At 30.7% G+C, this 25,402-nt stretch overlaps 1 protein-coding gene across 7 annotated transcripts in view; it reads right to left on the bottom strand.

Annotated features, from left to right (window-relative positions):
- Positions 1-523: 523 nt before the first annotated feature.
- The window catches only part of MANEA (mannosidase endo-alpha), a 30,609-nt gene continuing 5,730 nt past the window's right edge, over positions 524-25,402 (bottom strand). For 5 of the 7 annotated variants that reach the window (XM_079147129.1, XM_079147125.1, XM_079147126.1 and 2 more), the window contains 3 exons: positions 13,594-13,703; positions 2,373-2,449; positions 524-1,587 (listed from right to left, as the gene is read on the bottom strand). In XM_079147129.1, the coding sequence (XP_079003255.1) occupies positions 936-1,587; positions 2,373-2,449; positions 13,594-13,703 (839 nt within the window). In that variant the 3' untranslated portion in view covers positions 524-935. The remainder of the gene's footprint in view (positions 1,588-2,372; positions 2,450-13,593; positions 13,704-25,402) is intronic. The other 2 variants (XM_079147130.1, XR_013765063.1) reach the window with 2 other exon arrangements.

Consider the following 25,402-nt stretch of genomic DNA (forward strand, 5'->3'; position numbering starts at 1 on the left):
TATTAACTTTCTGCTCTCTAATAGTTGGTCTTTAACAAAATTTTAAGACATAAATAATAAAACAGCAACTAAAGATTGGCAAAGAATCCTAAAAATAATACTTGGGGCATTATATCTTGACGACAATTGTGAAAGGACTGTTTTCCTAATAAATAACTTTTTAAAAGTATTTTCCATAGTTTCTAACATCTGGAATGCAGTGTAGTAAAAGCAGAAACACTAAAGATGCAAAACATCTGGCAAGCTGTAAATAACCGGAGATCTACAAATGCTGATACAGATTGTGCTGTGGAAAAGAAATCTTCCAAACACACTATGGTTCAGAGTAAGGCTTAAGATATCTAACTTTAAAAAAAGATTATTATTTAAAGCAATTATAAGTTCACACCAAAATTGTGAGGAAGAGTGATTATATTATTCTAAAACATTTCATCACTATGGGACAGTTGTCCAGAGTCTGAATATTAATACAATAATATTGAATTATGAACCAAATAATAATTATGAACCAAAATTATTGATTGAATCATGAACCAAAATTAGAAATGAAACACACTATCTTTTTGGTGTGTGTTTCTTCTTTAGACATACTGGATACCCAAGATGCAAGCAGGACTTTACCATGTCCTAACAGATTTCTGTAACATGAACATTTATCCAATGTAAAAAAAAAAAAAAAAAAAAAAAGTCATCAAATTAGAATTTCAGTTTAAGCAGACATGTAATAAATAATGCCATAGGAATGTTATTTATGCAATTTGTTACATAATTTCTGAGTGCAGTATTGTAATAAGCGGCAATAATACTCCTTTAAAAAGGTAAAAATTATAAAAGATAACAGCAATAATGCTTATTGATTTTGACAGTTTTTTCCACAACTGAAAACTAAAGTCATTTACTGAAATGAGGTACTTCTTATAATTATTAAACCTTAATCAATGCAGCTGGTGATCTAATGTGTAAGTTGTTCTTTCCTTACTGTATTTTTCAGACCACTTGCGAGTTAGTTCTAGATAAAGACTTGGTTTATGAGGCCGATAATCCAGGTACACTGTATTACTGGTTCTTTTGGGAACAGCTTTTTCAATTTGAGTTCCTTCATGCCACTCATTAAAAGAGGTGATAGAAATTAAACTGGGGTGTGTCTGAAGAGCAGCACTTAGTGCAACTTCATAATACTTTCCATTGATTCGGTTCCGAGTATTTTGAGAGTTCCAGGGACGGATGCTGGTATCTATGTATCCTGGGCCCACACTTGGGATAAATATTAAGTTGTATTTATCACAAAAGTATTTTAGGCTAGCCCAATTCTGATGTGATGAACCATAAGTAAAGCCATTTGTGGCAAAATAAGTGTAAATTCCATCAAAGCCACTTTTAAGAATATCATATTTATGTTTTTCTTCTACTAGAAGTGCAATAAATAATCCATCATAAGGAGAATTTCGAACACTCTGAGACCCTGAGGTGGTTAACAGATTGGCCCATTTTTCAGGCTTTGTGATATAAGAATCATAGACATAAAACATTGGAAGGGCATTTCCAGTCTTTGTCTTATATCTGTAAAAGGCTGGATGATTTCCATATCTAGAATACAAACATATTTAAAAGAAAAATTAATATTCACAACTTATTTGACATAGAAAAAACTGTTCATGTGTTGTAAATGAAAGTAATCAATATAATTTAAGTACACCATTTTTTTCTTCACAGAGTCAGTCATAAAAACAGAAAATGCATTTTTATTTTTATACATTATAAAATACTGGACATATTATCAAACAAGATATTACTAAACAATATATTAAGTACATTAAGGTTTACAAATGGTGACAAATACCATAAAAAGCACATTATTTTCTACAGAAAATCATAAACTTTTTTTAATATCTATAATAAATGTCCCTTTGTTGTTAACGAGTTTCTTTTTTAAGAGGATGGAATCTGCCAATGATTACTATCAGTAAAATCCTTTAAAAAATGAAACTGTAGTAATAAAAAAAAGATGAGTGCATTGCTATAAGTAATATCATTTTAGCTAAACCTTTTTAAAAGATTAAACTACATTTCTAAGATTTTTAAACTATCAATTTAAAAATCCATATGACAGAAATCATCTTATAAATGCAAAACAATAAAATCAGTACTCTTTATTCATACAAAAGTGACTTTTAGAAAATGTCAGAAATGTTCTTCAAAAAGTTTAGGACATTTATTGTAAATACAGTCTGAATTAATTTTATTAAAAATATCAGTTCATAAACCATTCAGATCTCTCAAGTATAGTTTAAATGTGCCTTTCTTAAAAGATAACACCTTATTTTTTATCACAGGGTAATAAAACAGTAATTATATACATTCAAGAAACTCACTTGTCTATAATGTACTTGACATTTTTGTACATGTTTTTATCATCTCGATTACTATATGGTTCTATATGAAAAGTAACCTAGAAGAAAAAAATAAAATCAATTAGATAAAAAATTATCTATGAGGTAAAAAAATGAAGTATATTCCATATATTTTTAAAAGTGACTGATTCAAAAACCTTATTTCAAGATTACTATTTTCTGAACTTAAAAGTTACCAGAGAATTTTTAGTAGTAAGGTTTCCTCTGCTAATCAATATGTGAAACACTATATTTATTACCTCAGCTAATCTTCGTAATTCCATAAAGTAGTTACTGTCTCCATTTTCTAAATGAAGCAATTAAAAGTTAAGACAGGTTCAGTAACTTGCCCAAAGTCACTGAGTTTGTAGTAGGTCAATATAGGTAGTCTGAATTCAGAACTGAATTCACTGTACAAATACCTTATTAAACACATGTCAAACACTGTGCAATACTTTATTAAGATATCTTATAAAAATACATATCACAAAAATATCTTATAGACTTATACTGTACATGAAATACATAGGGACACAATCTATATTTAGAAATATGTTTTAAATGTTCTTCTGAGTGCATTATATGTAAAAATGGGGAATATAATTATTTCTACATAGTCCCCAGCACTTCCTCTTCCATCTCCTACTCTTTCCTTCTGTTCCCATTCCTCTACTCTTTGGTCTGCCTTCTATTTCTTTGTATTTTTAAAAAAATTTGTGTTTGATAGATATACACAAAAGTGAAATTCACTGTGGTATACTTGTATATATATACATATATAGCATAATTTCACCAATCTTACTCCACAGTTCCTCCCTTCTTCCAACCCCCATCCCTTCTCTACTTTGTTCATCTCCTTCTATTTTTTCCTTAGTTTGTCTAGTTTCTACATATTAGAGAAAACATTTGACCTTTAACTTTCTACGACTGGCTTATTTCACTTGGCATGATATTCTCCAGTTCCATTCATTTACCAGCAAATGCTACCATTGTGGGCTGGTTCCACAACTTGGCTATTGTGAATTGTGCTACTATAAATACTGATACACCTATATCAATATAATATGCTGATTCTAGTTCTTTAGGATAAATACCAAGGAATGGGACAGCTGGGTCATATGGCAGTTCCATTCCTACTATTCTCATTCTTTTGAGGAAACTTCATGCTGCTTTTCAGAGTGGTTGTACAGATTTGCGGTTCCACCAATAATATATAACCTTTTTTCCCATATTCCTGCCAGTATTTATTATTATTTATATTTTTAATGATTGCCACTCTAACTGGAGTGATATGTCATCCCATTGTAGTTTTGATCTGCATTTCCCTGTTAGGAATGTTGCACATTTTATCATTTATTTGTTGGCCATTTATATTGTTTCTTTTGAGAATTTTATGTTTAGTTCTTTTGCTCATTTATTGATTGGGTTACTTTATTTTTGAGGAGTTAAGTTTTTTGAGTTCTTTGTATATTCTTGGTATTATTCCTGTCAGAGGAGAAACTGGCAAAGATTTTCTCCCATTCTGTAGACTCTCTTCATGCTCTTGTTTCCTTTCCTGTGCAGAGCTTTTAAATTTGATGATGTCGCACTTATGATTTTACTGCTAGAGCTTTACTTTAGGGGTCTTGTTAAGGAAGTCATTGCCAATATATTGGAGCACTGGTCCTATGTTTCCTTCTAGCAGTTGCAAAGTATATGATCTAATTTCTACATCTTTGGCCCACTTTGAGTTGATTTTTATGCTGGGTGAGAGACTGGGATACAGTTTCATTCTTCTATATATGGGTACTCAGTTTTTCCAGCACCACTTGTTAAAAATGTTTTCTTTTCTCCAATGTATATTTTTGGCAACTCGCTTAAGTATAGGATGACTGTATCCATACAGATTTGACTGTCTTCTATTGTGTTCTACTGGTCTTCCTGCCAGTTTTGATGCCAATACCAAGATGTTTTTGTTACTATAGTTCTGTAGTATAATTTGAGATTAGGTATTGTAATGCAAACAGCATTACTTTTCTGCCTCAGGATTACTTTGGCTATTTTGATTCTTATTCTTTCAAATCAATTTTTTTTTTTTTTTTTACTGCTTTTATCTAGTTCTGTGAAGAATGTCATTGGTATTTTGAAGGGGATTGCATTGAATCAGTATATTGCTTTTTGACAATATTAATTCTGTCTATTTAAAAACATGTAAGGTCATTCTACCTTCTAAGGTCTTCTTCAATATCTTTCTTTAGTGTTCTACAGTTGTCATTGTAGAGGTCTTTTACCTCCTCAATTAGATTTATTCCAAAGGATTTTTCCCCCTTAGGTTATTGTGATTAATTACTGGAGATTTAAACATGAGAATATATCAAACTGGCAGAAAATAAAAAATCATATCTCTATAATAACACTGAATGTAAATGGTCTAACCTCTCTAGTCAAAAGACATGTGTGGGAAGGAAGCATTAAAAAACAAGACCTAACCATATGTTGTTTATAAGAGACTCACTTTTCAGGCAAAGACATAAACAGGTTAAAGATGAAAAGATAGAAAAAGATACACCATGGAAATGGAGACCAAGCACAAAAAGGGGTAGCTACTCTTAGACAAAGTAGATATTAAGTCAAAATTAGTCAGAAGAGACAAAGAAGGTCACTGCATAGTGGATAAGGGAATCATTCAATAATGCTATATAATAATTATAAATATTTATGTCTCAAATATTGATGCACCTATGTACATAAAACAAACCCTTCTCAATATAAAGAAATAAAGAGAGCATTTTAGGCTAGCCCAATTCTGATGTGATGAACCATAAGTAAAGCCATTTGTGGCAAAATAAGTGTAAATTCCATCAAAGCCACTTTTAAGAATATCATATTTATGCTTTTCTTCTACCAGAAGTGCAATAAATAATCCATCATAAGGAGAATTTCGAACACTCCGAGACCCTGAGGTGGTTAACAGATTGGCCCATTTTTCAGGTTTTGTGATATAAGAATCATAGACATAAAACATAGGAAGGGCATTTCCAGTCTTTGTCTTATACAATAATACTGGGTGATTTCAACACACCTCTCTCACCAGATATAAATTAAAATTCCTCAGAAATAAAAAACACTGTTAATCAAGTGGACCTAACAAACATCCATAGAATATTCCATCCGTCAACAACAGAATTACTTTCTTCTTAGTGGCACGTGGAACTTTCTCTAAAACAGATCATATTTTTGGACAGAAAAAATATTAGCAAATACAAAAAACAGAAATTAACCCTAGCATTGTATCAGATTATAATGAATGGAATTAGAAATCAATAAGAAGATAAAAAACAAATCATTTTAACACCTGTAGATTAAATAATGTGTTTTTGAAGGAGGAATGGATCACAGAAGAAATCAAAGGAGAAATGAAAAGATTCTTAGCAACAAATGAGATCAGAGAGAGAATATATAAAAATTTCTGGGACATTATAAAGGCAGTTCCAAGAGAAAAGTTTATAGTATTCAATTCCTACACTTAATAAAAAATAGAAAGAACCCAAATAAATAATCTAATGTTACACTTTAAATTCCTAGAAAAAAGAGAACTAATTTCAAAATCAGTAGAAGACAGGAAATAATTAAGATCACAGATGAAATTAATGAAATTGAGAGTAAAAAACATATACAAAGGTTCAATGCAACACAGAATTATTTGAAATGATAAACAAGATTGATGTCTTTCTCTTTATACAAAATGTATAATTAACCTGTACCATTATTCAAAGAATTTATAACAAATTACTGACAAAGTAATATCTAATAGTGGTATAAAACAATAACTTTCAGAGTGCTTAAGTTATTTATGTTTTAAGTCTCTATCATAATAGTAGAAAGCAGTAATTAAAATGCTTTAAAAATTATTGTGCAGAGATTTAAATTTTCTACCCAAAAAGTTCATACATAAATCTAAAAAATCTAATTAGGTCTAATAAAACTATGCTGTAGACCACTTCAAAATGCAATGTAAATAGTGCAGATGATAACTTCCCATAAATGACAATCTATTTAATATTTTAAAGGAAAAAATAAGAATTTTCACTTTTATTCCTAATTTTATGTACTTATCAACAGCAATTAAAATTATCATTTCTCACTAAAAAACTGGTTCACTGATATATTCTTCATGATGTAGGATAGGGAGGAAATTGTGAATAGAAACAATCCTATTCTGATTTTTATATTCTTTTCAAAATCAGCCTATTGAATTTCAATTAGAAGTGCTACAGTCCTTGCTCTAGTGAATATTTAGGTGAGTATATAAAAGAACAGAAAATTGAAATCTTTTTGAAAAATCACAATTTAGATTTCAGTTTTACTCATTTATACTTCTAAAAGAAGTATTTTCTAAAAAAAAAAAAAAAAAAAAACTTACCTCTTGGTTGAAGCTAACACATTAAAACTGCAATCATGAAATATTTAGGTGACTAATGCTATTTAAAATATTAGATAATCAAAACTATTACAAAAGCCTAACTGTGAGATAAATTCATGCCCTAAAAGTCTCTCTTCAGCTAAAAAAATGAATGAAAATAAAGAAAATAATTTTTCTCCTCATAAAATAGAAACAGTAAAACAAATCCAAGGGGAGAATTAGAAACATATTAATAAAGATTAAACACAAATCAATATAGTACAACCAATAGAATGTTAAAAATAATGAAACTGATAAAGAGCTATTGGACAGGGGGAAGAGCTAAATAAATCAATACTAATCAAATTAGGGGAAAACAAGCACATTATTTCCTTGCTTTGAAGATTAGCACCAAAAAAAAAAAAAAAAAAAAAAAAATGAGAGATGCTACTATTTAATCCTTTTTACACTTAAAGTTTTAAACACAGTCAGTTATGTGCATTTTAGGTCCCAATTTATCAGCAAAGAAGTCACAATCTTGTTAATCTTTCTTATACACCCTCAGCACTTTAAACAATTCTAGTAAAGGTATGATCATTAATTAACTTGTTAACATTTTCTTATACTAATAAGCAGAAAGTTTTCACTCTTCATAAAAGCAGGATTTATGATTTCTGATTTAATTATAAAATAGCATCTGCTCCCACCAAAAACAGAAAACACAGAAAAATTCAATAAATAAAACTATCTTATCATTTCATGGTCATTTTATCAATGAAGGGATTCTAGGGCTACTCAGCTTGGGACAAGCTCTAGTCTCATGGATCTGAGGCTGTTATGGATTGGATGTGATTCATCCCCCAAGAGTTCATGATGGATACTTAGTCCTTAGTGTGGAAATGTGAGAGTTGGTGGGATCTCTGAGAGATGCAGCTTACTGGGCAATCACTAGGTCTTACACGGAATTCTGCCCTTGGAAGGGCTTAAGGCAGTCCATATGGCATTTCTTGGTTAGTTCTCATGGGAGGTTTGTTGTAAAAGAAGCAAGACAACTCCTCTCTTTGGCTTTCTGTCCAGAATGTGATCTCTCTTCCACACGTGTTCCCCCCACTAATATGCCCTCTTTCCATGAGGCCTTCACTGGAGTCTCTCTGAAGCCAGTATTACATCCTTCAACTTGGATTAAGATATTATATTATAGTAATGAAAAACTGACAAATAAAGGAAATATTATCCTTTGTACTATACCACATTCCTTCCAAGAGATAAAGCCAATAAATTATTCAAGACATTGGAAAACATTAGTTTATCAAGTTCTAAACATTTTTCTCATCATTAGATATAAAATATAAAGGAACGAGATCAAATATGTCTTCAACATTTACATAAAGAATTAGTGGTTAAGTTCCTTGCCATATTCTCCATCCATTCAGAAATTTTAAATAAGATAAAAATCAATCTGTGTTCATATATCTAAACATTTTCAGTTTACATTTTCATCACAACTGGTGTGACATTTTCTGTTTCCTGGAACTAGGGGAGGGAGTCAGATTAGAAGTATTAAAGGTATGAGCAATTTAAGAAATAAAGACACAGAAATAAGTGGTAAGTAGGGACACGTGGGATGATCCAGCTTTGGTAGAGACAGGATCTAACAACAAAATGGAGACCCCCCACTTTATTTAAATGGATAGGAATGCCAATGGGATTCAGAGTGAAGGACTTCCTAAGGAAAATAGGAAGAAGATGACAAAGACAACTTGGTTGGGCCTTAATAAGTTAAGCCCACCTCCTCTACTTCCAGGTTGCTGTGTTTGAACCTAGGGCTGCCTGAGTCAATGGGTAGGGTGACAGCATAATCTAAGCAGTCTCAGATTAGTGGAATTTCACTGAGAGTTCTCAAAAAAGTAACCCCCTTGTCTTGAGATGGCTCAAACAAACCCATAATTCATTCATGGTCCCTGACACATTTTAAAAACTATCTGAAAGTATAAAAACAGTTTGTTGAGCCCTCATTTTCCAGGACTATTGCAGGGACTAGAAAGAAGAGTAGCCCTTGGATTTGTTTTGTAGAAGTGACATCAATGACATCAATCACTTATCCAGTCTCAGATCTGGTACCAGAACCTGGGGGCTCACCTATTTGCAGATTTCCGATGCCAATGAGAACTCACTAAATGGTTCCGAGACATAGCAGGTGACAGCTCTTACAAGTCAGCTAATATGAGAGATGCTATCCTAAATTTCAGGATTGTAAATTTGATACAGGAAGCAGCTTTGTGAAAAGGAATACAATATTCCTACAATATAAATATGCCTATTTACCTATTTATGTCTCCCTAGGGTTCCACTTCTATTCCTAAAAGAACTGAAACTTTAAGCTGCGAAAAGAAAATTAAAACAAAACTATTTTTTTCACATATTCTGAAAAAAAATACTGTGATTCAAATAATCTCTTGCAATATTCAATGACCAGTTTTGGACAAACCAGACTGTCCTCCATTAGGATAAATGAACTCTAAGAAGTTAGAGAGCATGTAAAAAACCTCAACAATTTAGTAACATGAGAACTCAAGGTGAAAGGTCCCTTGTTAAAAGCCACTCCACTGCACATGTTCATTAAGATTTGCAAACACACTGTACTGAACAACAAGAATAAACTTGAAGAAACATGAGCAACATGAAGACAAGAAGTATCAGACATGAAATATTACTGCCCAAATACAAAGAACAGAGTAAATAATGTAAAAAAAGAAAAAAAAAAAAAGGAGAAAACTTGGTATCATGAGCACAAAAGCAAGAATAAGCATTCCTTTACATTGATTTTTAAGTGCTTCTTGAATTAAGTTTTAGGTTCTGACATGCCTTGTGCATGCACTCTGTATTGTTTCATTGAATTCTTTCTCTCTACTGAGGCAAATGCCATACTCTTTAATTCCTGCCATTTTATAATATATTTTGTTATCTGGAAAGACAAGTTTTCCTTCATTAATTATTCTTTTAAAGTCTTACTTGAATCAAAGATATTTATAAACTTTTGTATTTGTCTATCAAATTCTGTATTTAAAATCTCATTAAAATTTTTAAATGGGGTTACATTAAATTCATATATTAAACTAAAGAAATATAAATATTTGAGAATGTCCATTTCTGTAATTTTCTATCCAATTCATGTTTATTCATTTATGCAGATTCTATATTTCCTTCAATAAAATCCCAAAGATTGTTTTTGCTTTATCTACTGATTTTATTTTCAATGTAATTTTTTCAATTTTCTTTCATAATTTAGGAATCCTACTGAATACACTTCCTTTTTGGTACCAGCTACCTTACTGAAGTTATTATTATCTTTTTAAATTTTTTAAAAATTGGTTCTTTTAAGATATACAGATAGTAGAGTGTATTTTGACATATTATACATACATGAAGTGTACCTAATTCTAATTAGGATCCCATCTTGTGGTTGTATGATGTGGAGTTTTGCTGGTAGTGTATTAATATATGAACATAGGAAAGTTATGCTCGATTCATTCTACTGTCTTTCCTATTCCCATCCCCCTTCCCATCCCTTCATTCCCCTTTGTCTAATCCAGTGAACTTCTATTCTTCCCTCCTCCCCCCTATTGTGTGTTAGCATCCACTTATCAGAGAGAACATTCGGGCTTTGGTTTTTTGGGGTTGACTTATTTCACTTAGCATGAGAGTCTATAGTTCCACCCATTTACCAGCAAATGCCATAATTTCATTCTTCTTTGTGGCTGAGTAATATTATGTTTTTTTATATATATATGTGTGTGTGTGTGTGTGTATATATATATGTGTGTGTGTATATGTGTGTGTGTGTGTGTGTGTGTGTGTGTGTGTGTGTGTGTGTATGCCACATTTTCTTTATCCATTCGTCTGCTGAAGGACACCTAGGTCAGTAAAGGTATTTCTGATAGTGTCCAGGTAATTTTCATGGGTTTTTTAGGTACTTCCAAAGAATTATTTTATTTTGACCTTTTCTTTTTTGTATTTTTTATTAAAATCAAATAGAAGATTTAATTTCTACAATGAGATGATGATAAAGGGCAATCTTTTATTGATCTTTGTTAAAAGAACATGATGCTACCCTTTTCCTATAGGTAAAATTATTGATATCAGTTATTAAAAGGATATCCTTTGTCAAGTTAAAGAACTTTGCTTATTATGAATTTTATATACCATTATTATTAATGAGTTATTTGCCTTGAATTTATAGTATCCATTAAGATGAACATGTTTTATATTCTTTAAATAGTCAATGAAATATTATTAACACAGATTACTTATTCTATGTCAGATACTAACCTCAGCAATTTACACATATTACCTATGAATTCTTCATACCATTCTATAAGATAGGTTCTATAACTATTTCCATTTTAGAAATGAAGGAACTAAGACACAATAGTTGCATATAAATCTAGAATTAGGTTTGAATAAAGACAAGTTGAAATTAGGTTTTATACTCTTGGAACCATTCTTAGATCACTGCTAATAAACACTTTTACCCAAATTTTCTTTAGGAATTTTACATCGATTTTCATTAGTTAAGATCAATCTAGAAGTCTCTTTTTTGTACTATTCTTGTTGAATTTTGCAAAAGGATTATGTAAACTTTACAGAATAAATCAGAAAGTTTTCTGAGGCTGCATCCCCAAGGTAGCCCACATTGACCCTCATCTCCTAGTATTTACAACCTTTGCAATCCCTCCCATATTATGACAGGGCTGGTTCATAAATAGACAAACCAATAGAAAAGGGCAAAAGTGATAAAACATTACTTCCAACTTTTGGTCAACAACAACAACAACAACAAAGAGTGCAACTTCTAAATTGTACCCTCTTTCTATCAGATCATTCAATTTACTCTGGGGAAGCCAGCTGCCATGTCTTAAAGAGATTCTGGTAGTCCTGTGAAGAAGTCTACACGGTGAAAAACTTAAAATTCCTCGTACTTCAGCTGAAAGAAACTGAGCCCTGTCAACTACATGAGAAATCTACAAGTGGATTCTTCAGGTTGCACTAATTATAGCACCAGTCAAGAGCTGGCCTGTAACCTCCTTTAGAGATCCCAAACAGAACCACCTACTTAACATACTTTCAGATTTTTCACCCTTAGAAAATGTGAGAGATAATAAATGTGTATTGTTTTAGGCTACTAAGTTCTGGGACAATTTCTTATGCATAAATAGATACCGAAAACACTATAATATCAACATTTCAATATCAAAAAGAATCAACTGCTCTTGAAGATTTAGTAGAACTGACAGGAAAACCTAGTGCTTTGGGGAAGGCATTTATTTAACTAACTTATACATTATTTACCAGGAAAATATATTCATACCACTCTATAAGATAGGTTCTTATAAGAGGTTTAAAATTTCTTTAAACCTCTTTCTTGTACAAAATTAAAAAAGAAAAAAAAAGACAAAACCTTGGACATTTTCAAAAAATAATCCATTTATTCTAAATTTCAAAAATGCCAATAAGAATATTTAAACTTTCTTCTATACCTATAGGTATATGACCTTTTAATTTTTGATATTATGTTTTCTCCATTTTTTAAAATTCATTTTTTGACATACCAGAGGTTTGCCTACTCCCTCTCTCCCCCAACATGACAATAATTACAATGAATTTATGCAGGACACTGATTTTAAAGATTTGGATATTATTAATTATTATTATTATTTTGAGAAGATCTCACTCTATTGTACAGGCTAATCTTGAACATAAAATCCAAGTTCATTCTGTTGAATCTGAAATTATAGGAGTGTGCCATTTGTTTTAATTAATTTTTTTATTTCATTATTATTGTTCCTTCTTCTATTTAATTTTATTATTCATGTCCCATTGATATTATGAAATAATCTCTATTATTAATTTTATATCATCTTTAATGAAAGTTTTGATATTTTTTGTTTGCAGCAGGTACTATTTAAATTTTACATAATTTTGTACTTTTAAAATAGCTTTAATCAACTATCAGTTATTTTGAAAGTGGTTAGAAAATAGATTATATGACTATAGTTTTGTGGACATTATAATTAATGTTGCTACTATACATAAATTATGCTTGAATTTTAAAAACAATGCTTACTTTGTTACTCAATATAAAATTTCCCCTTGTATTTCTTTTTAAATCCCTTCAATCATCACTCATACTTGTTTCTATAATTCATTAATTCCTAAAATAAGTAATATCTTATGTTGTGAAAAACTTTCCCTCATTTGTGATACACCTTAATATTTGAGAATATATTTACACTTAACAGTTGTCTTCAGATTTTCACCTGCATTCTAAAGGTACACGGGCATGTGTGTTTATGCATATTAAACAGGGTTTAAGAAAAATCAGATTTTGGAAAATATTTGAGCAATAACTTATTTTCTAAAGTCATAAGATTAAAAACACACTTTTAGATTTTTGACATCTGTAACTTTTAGATATAAATCATTTACAATTTCTGTATTACCTTCACAAAAGAACCTTTCTATCTTCTTTCTGCTTAAATAACAAAGATGTACATAAAACATGATTAGAAAATTAATAGGGAATCTTTAAATTATAATTTGGACAAATTTTGAAACTCAAATTATAGAAATTTTCTTTATGAATGAAACACAGTAATATTTAAAAAGATTCTAAATCATTATTTTCACACATATTAAGTTCTTAATTAAAATGAGCATCCCCAAAATTGTTTTTACTATCCTCTTGTACAAAATTTAACTTATGTATATCTTGAAAATAAATTAAATACCTTCAGATTATATTTATGAAAATAAATTCAATACCTTCATATTATACTTATGAGCTTTATCCAAAATAGTTGGTACCAAGTTATCAGTAGCTTCTCCATTCTCATCACTTAGATCAGGTGGATACCAAGATAGAGCTAGAACACCTAATAGAAAAAAGGGTGGGGGGGGGACAGGAACAAGATGATTGCAAGTATTCTAAAAAAGGCAGACTAAGTTCCAAATAGCTAACAGTAAAAAAGAAACATATTCAAGGGTTTATTACTTTCTTCAGACCACATAAGGTTAATTACTTTGTTTAGCCAATATTTATGAACTGTTTATCAACATATCCATTTTAATAATAAAATTTTTAATTAATACACTTTTGTTTTCAGAATCAGTTTTAGGTTTACAGAAAAATAACACAAAAAGTAGTGGGTGTTCATATACTACCCACTACCAGTCCCCGACATTCCTTCCCCAAATTTTCCTAGTTAACATTTTATATTACTGTGTTACATTTGTTATAACTGATGAACTAAAACTTGTTAACTAAACACCATAGTTTATATTAGGATTCACCTTTTGTTTTGCACAACTCTATGCATTTTGACAAATGTATAATGCCACATGCTCACCATTATAGTATCAGACAAATTAATTTTACTACAAATCTCCTGTGCTCTGCCTATTTATTCCTCCTCCCTCTTCCTTTCACCCTGGGCAATAATTGAACTTTTTACACTGTGTATAATTTTGCCTTTTCTACAATGTCATATAGTTGAAATCATAAACTATGTAGCTTTCCCCAAATGGCTTCATTCACTTAGCAATTTGCATTTTAGTTTCCTTCATGTCTTTTCATGGCTTGATAGCTCATTTCCTTTTACTGCTGCATAATATCCATTAAATGGATGTTTATCCATTTACCTATTGAAGGGCATCTTGGTTGCTTCCAATTCTGGGCAATTATGAATACAGCTTCTATAAACATTCATGTACTAGGTTTTGTGTTTATAATATCAACAGCAGATTTAAAAGAAGAAAAATAATTATAATTTCTCTCTGTAGCACCTGATTCATTTTGCACTGATAAATTACAAACTGTTAGAAATATCAGTTTGCACAGAAATCAGTAACTATGGAGAGAATATTTAAGATCAACTCATCCAAAGCTTCATATATAAAGTAAGTGAGACTATTAGAAAGATGACACATTGTTAAATCAATAGACTTCTAACACAGGAAGACAAAAATAATAGTACTAAAAAAGAAGCTTGTAGAAATTAGGAAATGAATGTTTAGAAAATGCCAGAAAACTAAATTTTAAGACTTGAATTTTACAGAAGCACTACTATATAGAGAGAAGTTCCATCTAGAGGAATGAAACAGAATTTTCTTTAAGGTTGACCAAAAAAAAAAAAAAAAGTCTATGTCCTCTGTCCATTCTGAAAATATGAATAGCAAGAAAATGAAAGACAGAAAAAGAAACCTATTATATATGGGGTTGCAAGAAAACTCTGAGTAGCCAAAGAGGGCATATAATCTAGAAAACAATGTTCATGAGAAAACTGTAGGGAAAAATTGATCAAATATTTGAGCTGCCTAATAGTCCCACTTGTAATATCATCAATGAAGAGTGACAGTAAAAACTTCCAACATTTTCTCAACATGTGGCTTATTAAAGAAAAAGAAATTCTTACAAAAGATAAAAAGTGAAAAAGAACATGAAAAAATAATAAAGTTCACACAATACAAAGATTACGCCACAAAGCATGTTAAAATTATGAGCAAAGAATTCTTCTGTGAAATTAAAAACTAAACAAGAATCCTGTTTCCACGACAGTGGAATAATTTCTAAAACCAGTTGGTGTAATAGTAAACCAGTACTCCCCACTGAAACAACCAAAATTACTAGGAAAAAAATGGGTAACAATACATTTCTTAAAGCCAAGGAACTGAAAAAAATAAAGAATTACCTGCCCAAACTGAAGGAGGAATGGAAAGTCAGGGAGGTAAATGAGCAAGAAAGTCAGTTTGCCCAAGCATAGCTAACAGAAGTAAACTGGTTCTCAAAGTCAGGGTTTATATTCCAGGTTCACAATGCTTATGTAGTCCTACATCTTTAAACTCAAATTAAGATAAGTCATGACTTGGTATTCTCAATCATTACCAAGCAAAAACAAAAGCAAATTTTCTCTGGAGGAAGGTATCTTCCCCCTGAGTTTCAAATTACTGTGAAAAGTATTTCTTAAAGAACGAAAGATAGTATGCATTAAAAAATAAGAACACAAGGAAATAAAAAAATCAAATATAAGAATCAGCAAAAACCAAAAGACAATAAAATTAACATGGAAAACTTCAGATGTCAGCATCACACACATTTAAAACAATTACCTTCATAGTTTAAAAGATAAACATTCACTTGGAAAATTTCAAAATATTGCCACAGGTCCTTGAGACAGGGTAGTGGGCTTTGAACGTGTATTTAAATGTCTCCTTTTTTAGTTATGTGAACAAATGTTGTATTAACCTTTCCTTGCTTCTGTGCTTTTATCACCACACACATAATTTTTACTTCATATGGGTATATTTAAATATGAACATAAAATTTCTATTTCTACTATGCTGTTCAATAAATTTTGGTTCCTTTTTCTAACATGCTATTATTTCTTACTTTGATCCCTCTCTCTAACCATAATGCTCCTTCTACCACACACACCTTTGTTTTGCATCTTAATACAATAGTCTCCAGATCATTTGTCTTTTTCCTCTGCTTCCTTACACTCTAGTCCCATGCTGTCCAACTTGACACAAACTTATCATAAAACTTAAAATTTTAAAAATCTATTGCTCAATCAACTAACCACATTTCCAGTGCCACTAGCCACATATAGTCAGTATTATCTACTACAATGGACAGCACTGATACACAACACTTTTACCATCACAAAAAGTTCTACTGGATTGAACTACCAAACAATTCTGGTTACACTATAACATGCTAACCACTTCAACCTTGGCTAGTGATTTCTCTTCCTCTCTCATTCCCTCTACAAGTGTAATCTATGACTTGGGGAGAATTTTCTTTTTTCTCTTTTACTGTTATTACGTTTTAGATTCTTTATTGCATCAATTATGAATTTGATACATCTAATTCTATCTTCATATTGTGCTTGACAGTTCAATTTATCTTTGTACACAGTCTGGCTTTCATCAACTCTGAATACAAAAGGGCTTGGGAAGCAAACCATTTATAGTCCAATTCCAGAGAAGGATTAGAAAATTCACAATGATAATAAATACATGATAGTAACTAGAGAGGATTCCCTATAATAAGCCAACTAAGCAGGAAACATATAGCTCAGTGGTGGAGTACCTGCCTAGCACATGTGATACCCTGGGTTTTATCCCTAGTGACATATAAAGGAAAAAATTGTCTAACTAGAAGAAGTCAACTGAGTATCTGTATTATTTATAAGTAAAATTTATTACACTCTATTTCTATCATTCCAACTGCTTAGCCAACTAGGAAATTCTTTTGATAGAAAAATCCATGTCAAATTCATGCCATCCCTTCAAAGCACTAAACCTTTAATACAACTGATATGCAATAATTTTTAAAGTGAAATGATGCTTCTAAATGGAGTAATAGTTAATAAAATATTATAAAATCAGATAGACCTGGAGAATCAAATCCTAATTTTCTCACTGAATAGAACTTATACTCAGAGATCATTTTACTTAAAATTTACTTAAATTTTACTTAAGTTACTGAAATTTTCACACCTCTAAAATAAGGGAATTTTTTTTTTTAAATAGCAAGAGAAAACAAGTCCCTCATAATGGAATTGTCATTAAACTAAGCAATCTTAAAGGCTAAGAAAGAATGGGATAATATATTCAAAGTCCTGGGGTCAGGGAAAGGCAACCAAGAATACTATACCCACCAAAGTTCTCCTGTAGAAATGAGGATGAAATAAAGATTTTTTCCAAGACAAGCAAAACTTGAGCTAATTTATCAGCCCCAGACTGGGTCTACAACTATTTAAGGGAGTCCTATACTAGAAGGACAAAAACTACCATAAGAAATGCATTAAAAAGTACAAAATGCAACAAAAGAATACACATGAAGGAGAAAGAAAATCAAGTACTATCAACACAAAACAATAACAAAAACCACTAAACAAATAAACAAAATACCCCAAAACCAAACCACAAAAATGAACAAGATAGGACAAAAGGAAAAGGATATACAAAACAATAGGGAAAAATAATAGAATGACAGGAGTATATCTTTACTTACACCAGAAACCTTAAATATAAGTAGAATGAATTCCTCATAAAAGATACAGACTGGCTGAATAGATTAAAAGCAAACAAACAACAAACCAGTCTTAAAAACATGCTGCCTACAAGAAACGCACTTAAATAGTAAAGACATACATAGACTGCAAGTGAAGGAACGGAAAAAGATAAACAAGGAAAACAGACTCCAAAAGTGAGCAAGAGTAGCTGCACTTACATCAAACAAAATAGACTTCAAATCAAAATCTTTAAAAATAAAGCAAAGTTATTAGATCTAAACAATGAAACTAACAAAATAAGAGCAAGGACTTCAAAACCTCACTTCTGTCAACGGATAGATCACACACACACGCACACACACACAAACTAACAAAGAACATCTGCAGGTTAACTATAATATGGACTAAATGGCCCTAATGGGCATTTACAAAACATTTTATCCAACAGCTACAATATATGCATTCTTCACATCAGCACATGGAACATTTTCTTGATAGACCACATGTTAGAACAAAAAAAAAAGTCTTGACAAATTCAAGAAAACTGAAATAAGTATCTTCTCTGACCACAATGGAATAAAGTCAGAATAAAGAATAAGGTGAATTTTAGAAATTGAAGAAATCCATGGAAATTAAACAACATTCTCCTGAATGACTTATGACCAATGGAGAATTCAAAAGGGAAATAAAAATTTCTTGAAACAAATGAAACTGAAAAATAATATACCCCAAAATATATGATACAGCAAAAGCAGTACTAAGAGGAAAATTTAGAGCAATAAATGCCTATCTTGAAAAAACAGAAAAATTTTAAGCAAACAATATAATGATGCAACTCAGGGAATTATAAAGGCAAAAACAAAGTAAATCCAAAATTATTAGAAGGAAAGAAATAGCAAAGATCAGAGCAGAAATAAAGTGAAGATTAAAAGGCAATATAAAAGATCAATGAAAACAAATAGTAATTTGCAAAGATAAAAATAATTGATAAAACCTTAGCTAGACTAAACAGAAGTGAAAAGGGGAGGGAGATAGAGAGAAAACAAAGCAGAGATGAAAAAGGAGACATCACAACCAACACCAAAGGAATGCAAAGGATCACTAAGGAATGTTATAAACAATAATACACCAACAAATTGGATAATCTAGGAAAAAATAAATTTTGGACACATAAGCAAATAAAACTGAGTCATGAGGACACAGGTAACCTGAAAAGACAAATGAGAAAAAAATCAATAATAAAAGAAAGCAAAGAAAGGACAGAAATTGTAAGGCTTCACTGTTGACTTTTACAAAGCTTATAAAGAAGAAACAATACTTCTCAAACTATTTCAAAGTACTGAAAGGGAAAGAACCCCTCCAAACTCATTCTAAAGGCCAGCATTTACTCTAATTCCAAAACCAGACCAGGACATAACAAAAAAAAAAAAAAAAAAAAAAAAAAAAAAAGAGAGAGAACTACAGACCAATATTCCAGATGAACATACATGAAAATTTCTCAATATATACTAGCAAATAAATCCACATCAAAATGATTATACAACATGACAACATGATAAATCTGAATTTGTCCCAAGGATGAAAGGATGTTTCAACATATGCAAAGCAAATAAACAGAATATATAATATCAACAGAATGAAGAATAAAAACCATATGAACATCTCAATAGATGCAGAAAAATAATTTGACAAAATTCAACATTCCTTCATGATAAAAACCCTAACTCAATTAGTTATAGAAGTAATGTGCCTCAACCCAAAAAGAACTATACATGACAAATTCATCCCTTATATCATGATGAATGGGGAAAAGGTGAAACTGATTCCTCCAAGATGAGGAATAAGATAAGGATTTTCCATTTTTACCACTTGTATTAGAAGTTTTATCTTAGTCAAACAACAAATAAAGGGCATCCAAATGTGAAAGGTGGTCAAATTATCCCCTCTCTGCAGATGAAGTTGTTTTATACATATAGAAAAACCTAAAGACTACACACACACACACACACATACACACGCACACACACAAGAAAAGAAAAACTGTTATAAATGATAAATGAAATTGGTAGAATTGCAGGACACAAAATTGACATAAAAATATCAGCAGCTTTTTATATAAAAACAACCAAACTGCTAAGAAATTAAGAAAGCAATCTCATTCACAATAGCCAGAAAAAGCAAAAATAAATAAATAAAAATAAAACACATAAGAAAAAAATTAACCAGGGAAGTGAACGATCTGTATAATGGAAATTAGAAAACACTGATTAAAGACATTAAAGAGGACATTTAAAAAGGGAAAGACATCCCATGTTCATGTACTGGAAAAAATTATATTGTTAAAATAGTCATGCTAACCAGAAAAGTCCACAAATTCACTGTAATCTCTATCAAAATACTAGTGACATTCCTTACAGAAAAAAAGAGAAAGGAAAAAAATGGTGTAATATTTGTACACAGCACAAATGACCCTGAATACTCAAAGCAATCCTAGTGAGGGATAGGGGGAATTTGAAAGTATTACATTGTTTGACTTCAAAATAAACTACAAAATGACAGTAGCATGGTATAGGATAAAAATAGAAACACAGATTAATGGAACATAACAGAGAATTCAGAAATAAATACACATGTTTACAACAAATTTTAGATGAAGATAGAGAAGGCATTGAAGAAAGCAAAAATCTTCAATAAATGATACTTGGAAAACCAGATATTCACATGCAGAAGAAATCAGACTTTTATCTGTCACCGCAGAAAAATATATTAACTGAAAATCTTAAACATAAGATCAAACTAATGAACCTATTCAAAGAAAATATAGGGCATATACTTTAGAACATGATCTGGGCATAGATATTTTCAACAGAAGCTACAGATGTAAAAATTGACTAATGGGGTTACACCAAAATAAAAGATTTCTGTACAATAAAAGAAACAATCACAGAATGAAGAGCATGGAAGAAACTATTTGAAAAGTTTTGACCTGGAAAGGAATTTGTTTCCAGAACATATAAGGAATTCAAACATCTCAAAAGCCATAATGGTAATACTAATAAAATAATTTTATTAAAAATGAGCAAATGGACAGTTCTGAAAATAGGCTATACATATGACCAACAAACATGAAATGCTCAACATCAATTATCATTAAGAAAATGCAAATCAAAATCACACTGAGATATAAACTTACCCCAGTCACAATATTACAGAAAAGACAAAACATAAAAAGTTCTAATGTAAATATGGAGAAAAGGGAATTCTCATATACTGTTTATACAAATGTAAATTAGTATAGTCATTATGGAAAATCATATGGGATTTCATCAAATCACTAGAAATTCAAATACCATATGATCCAGTAATCCCATACTGCACATATACCCAAAGGAATTGAAGTATGTTGAAGAGACATCTGCATTTGCATATTTACTGCAGCACAAAAAAGCCAAGGATGAAATCAACCCGAGTGTCCATCAATGTATGAATGGATAAGGAAAATGTGGTATATATACAAAAGGAAATATCATTCACTCATAAAAAGGAATGAAATCTTATCATTTGCAGATTGCAGATGGAACTGGAAGACATTATGTTAAGTGAAATAAGTCAGGCACAGAAAGACAAATACCACATGTTCTCACTTATATGTGGAAGTTAAAAAGTTGACCTCAAAGAAGTACAAACAGTGGTTAGCAGAATCTGAGAAGAGTGTGAGAGTGGGAAGGATGGAAGAGATGGATAGTGGATACTAGCATGTAGATGAATTCTAATGTTCTACAGCAAAGTAGGACAACAATTAATACAATATTTCAGACTAGCCAGCAGAGAGGATTTTGAACATTCCTAACTCAAAGACATGATATCTAATGTGATGGATATGCCAATTATCCTGATCTGATCATTACACATTGTATACATGTATTGAATGTCAAACTCTACCCCATAAACAAGTGTTAATTCCTATGTGTTAACAAAAATAAAATAATTTAAAAATCTAAATAAAGAATTAAAAATCTTACAGAAATGAAGTCATACACCAGATCTATAGAATGGAAGATTCAGTGTTATTGTCAATTCAATTCAAGAGTGTTAATATATCACCTTTCCCCAAAATGATATAAAGGTTCCATCCTAATCAAAATTCCACCAGAATATTTTGTAGACATGGACGATCTGATTTAAAAATGTGTATGTATAGGCAAATGAATTATAATGCCAAAGCAATTTTGAAATGGAATAAAAAATATGAATCATATCACCTAATTTCAAGACCTATTACAATGCTACAGTACTCAACATATTGTGGAAAGGATAGGCAAATAGAATCAATGGATAAGAACAGACAGTTTAGAAATAAATTCAAGGTTAAAAAATTGGATGCCCAAAATAAAGTCTTAAGTGAAAGGAAGATATGCCCATTTTCCAGGCAAAAAATACTACATAAATAGGAAATAGAACACACTACCAAGAAAAAACAATCAGTAGAACTGTACTCAGGTACTGATAGCACTATGGAAGTTATATGGATATCACTACAATTGTAGATATAAATTTAAATTTATAATATAAGCAGTTGTTCTAAAGGGAAAATTCAAGGCATCATGTTAGACGCTAATATACATATTTAAATTCTAAAAATTTAGTTCATCTTATTATGATTTCTATTTCTACTTTTTTGCAGAAACCTGAAAAGAGATAAAGAAATGAGAGGAGTGATATTAAAAATACATTATTTTCTGCTTTCAGAAAATATTCTATTGTTTTCATCTAGTGGTTTTGAAGAATCAAAGTTGAAAAAAACAACTGAAGACTGTGACATAGTGATTTTCTTTATCTTTTTTCCCCTAGTGTTGTGGATTGAACCCAGGGGTGTTCTACCACTGTTACATCCCTAGTTCTTTAATTTTTATCTTGAGAAGAGTCTTGACAAATTGCCAGGGCTGAGCTTGAACTTGTGATCCTTCTGCCTTAGCCTCCTGAGTATCTGGCATTACAGGTGTGTGTGCACCACTGTGCCTGGCTACTTATTTTTGTGCCAAGACTCCAACATAAGGAGGGATATGGTAGAAATTCAACAAATAGCGCTAAATTGAAAGAAAGGGAAGATAATTTTAAAGACATAGAATGAATTATTTGCTGGATGTAATTTTCTATTGCCATAATTATCACAATTTATGGACTGTGTTATACCTTAGTGGTAGAATACTTGCCTAGCATGCATGAGGACCTGGGTTCAGGCCCCAGTATCAGGGGAAAAACAAAACGAAACAAAACAAAACAAAAAACCTCATTACAAGTTACTTGTTTTAAACAACATATATGTATTATCTTAAAGTTTTATAGGTCAGATATTTGCAATTGGTCTCAACTGGCTAAAATTAAGGTGTTGAATTACTACATTTTTTTCTGGAGGGTCTAGGGAAGAATCTAATTATTGGCCATTAAAGTTTATAGAGGCCACCACATTCTTTTGCTCATGAACTCCTTTTGCACATCACATACCTCTGACATACCTCTTCCTGTGTAAGGACTCATGATTAAAGTAACCTCAAGAATCTGAGATAATCTCAGTCAATGGATTAGCAACCTTTGCAACAGCAATTCTAATTTCCTTGTGTTATATAAAATAACATATCTCCAGACTCTAGGAATTAGAATGTTTACTTACTGGGAGCCCTTATTCTGACTCTTCTGAATTTTTCTAAAATTATACCAAAAAAATAAAAAGTTATACACTGGGTATTTCTACATTTTCAGGTATCAATATAAGAAATAGACAATATGATGTTATTCTTTACCTAAAAGATTTGAACATGACACAGCAAAAAAAATCCAGCAAACAGCAAAATATTTGCATCAGTAGCAAAAACTATAAATATTTAAAATAATAATAATTGTACTATTCTCAATGTTTAGAAATAATCCATGTACATATAAAATTTGGTAGTAAAATAACGGGGAAAACAAAGTTTTATAAACATAAAGACACAAAACAAACATGAACTAAAATATTTTTTCCTAATCACAATCATACTATGACACACACATTAGTTATACAACTAATATTTATATTTATTTATATCATAAAATATAGACATGTAAGTTTTATATTATAAATGTATAAAATATAACAGCTGCATTTATAACTGAGGGGGAAAATCATTGTATACTGTTCAACTTGTATAAAGAAAATTAATACTTTCAACAATAACCATATTTTTTGTCAAACAGCTGTTTTAAAGTCACAACAAGTAGTCTTGAAATTACAAACAAGACTTTGATGTGCTATTTTTTTTGTAATAAGTCTTTTGAGGTTTTCCCCTCTAAAGTAAATTTGTAAATAAAGACAGATGTATACACACATACCACACAAAAGTTAATATTGTCTAAAGAGGCTTTACCATATCTGTTTATGGCATAATATAGAAACTAGAGATGTAACTATATTCTGAAAAATAAGACATCATAAATAACTGAAAAAAGTCACTCCGTAGGAAAAAACATCATCATCATACACATTTGGTGTAGATTCACAGAATTCTACATTGTTTTGTTCATCAAAGAGACTCATTTCCTATACACTTTATCTACTCTGTAATGAGTTCATGCCTTTATGTAGAGAACCCCCAATTTTTTCTTGTGTTCATTCTACTAAGACCACTAAAGAGACAGAACTGAAACTGAAAAGTTTACAAAGGTTATAACATAAAACTGAAGATTTTTCAGGCACCAATTATATTTTTGCATAAAATTGACTGTTAGGACAATAAACTATTTAAATAAATATAATTGTAATAAAAGGAAGAAAGGGAAGAGAAAGTTGATGGCGATTTCTAAGAACAGTAAGATCAACCAATGACTTAACGTCAGTTAAGTTAAAGGTGCATATTTCAAACTTCAGAGCAATTACAAAATAAATAAAATGAATAAATGCATGTTTAGGCCAGGGAGACTATACAATGGAATAATAAACATAAAAATTTAAGAGAAGAAAGAAAAAGAAAGGAACAAAGACGACCAGGACAAATGAAAAATAAATAGCAAAATGAATATTTAAAAACCATATTTACATGAAATATAAACAAAAACAAAAATTTAAAAATAGACTGTGAGAGTAGTTTAAACAGAAACACAAAGCCAAATAATATGCTACATGTGAAACAGCATGTATGTCAATTAACAACTGAACACAGAAGAAAATTTTCTATAATTATATAATGACATTTTACCCAGCAAAAAAGACCAAACTATAGATATATGCTATGTTAACATAGTTACATTAAAAATACTGTTGCAAACAAATAAGACATACATAAATGATGGATGGTTCTATGTTCACGAAGTAATAGGACAGTCACAACTACTTTACAATGACAGAAATCAGATTCACAGGGTTCTGGAATTATCACAGGTGGTAGGGGTAAATAAGGCAATCATGATGAAAGTTTCTGGACTACAGAAATATTTTACCACTTGACTGTGGTGATATTTATAAAATATTGTAAAATATTTATACCTTTAAGAAACAATTAAGCTGTTTACTTCAAGTGGGA

The sequence above is a fragment of the Sciurus vulgaris genome (genome assembly GCF_902686455.1).
Source record: "Sciurus vulgaris genome assembly, chromosome: 7".
Lineage (NCBI taxonomy): Eukaryota > Metazoa > Chordata > Mammalia > Rodentia > Sciuridae > Sciurus > Sciurus vulgaris.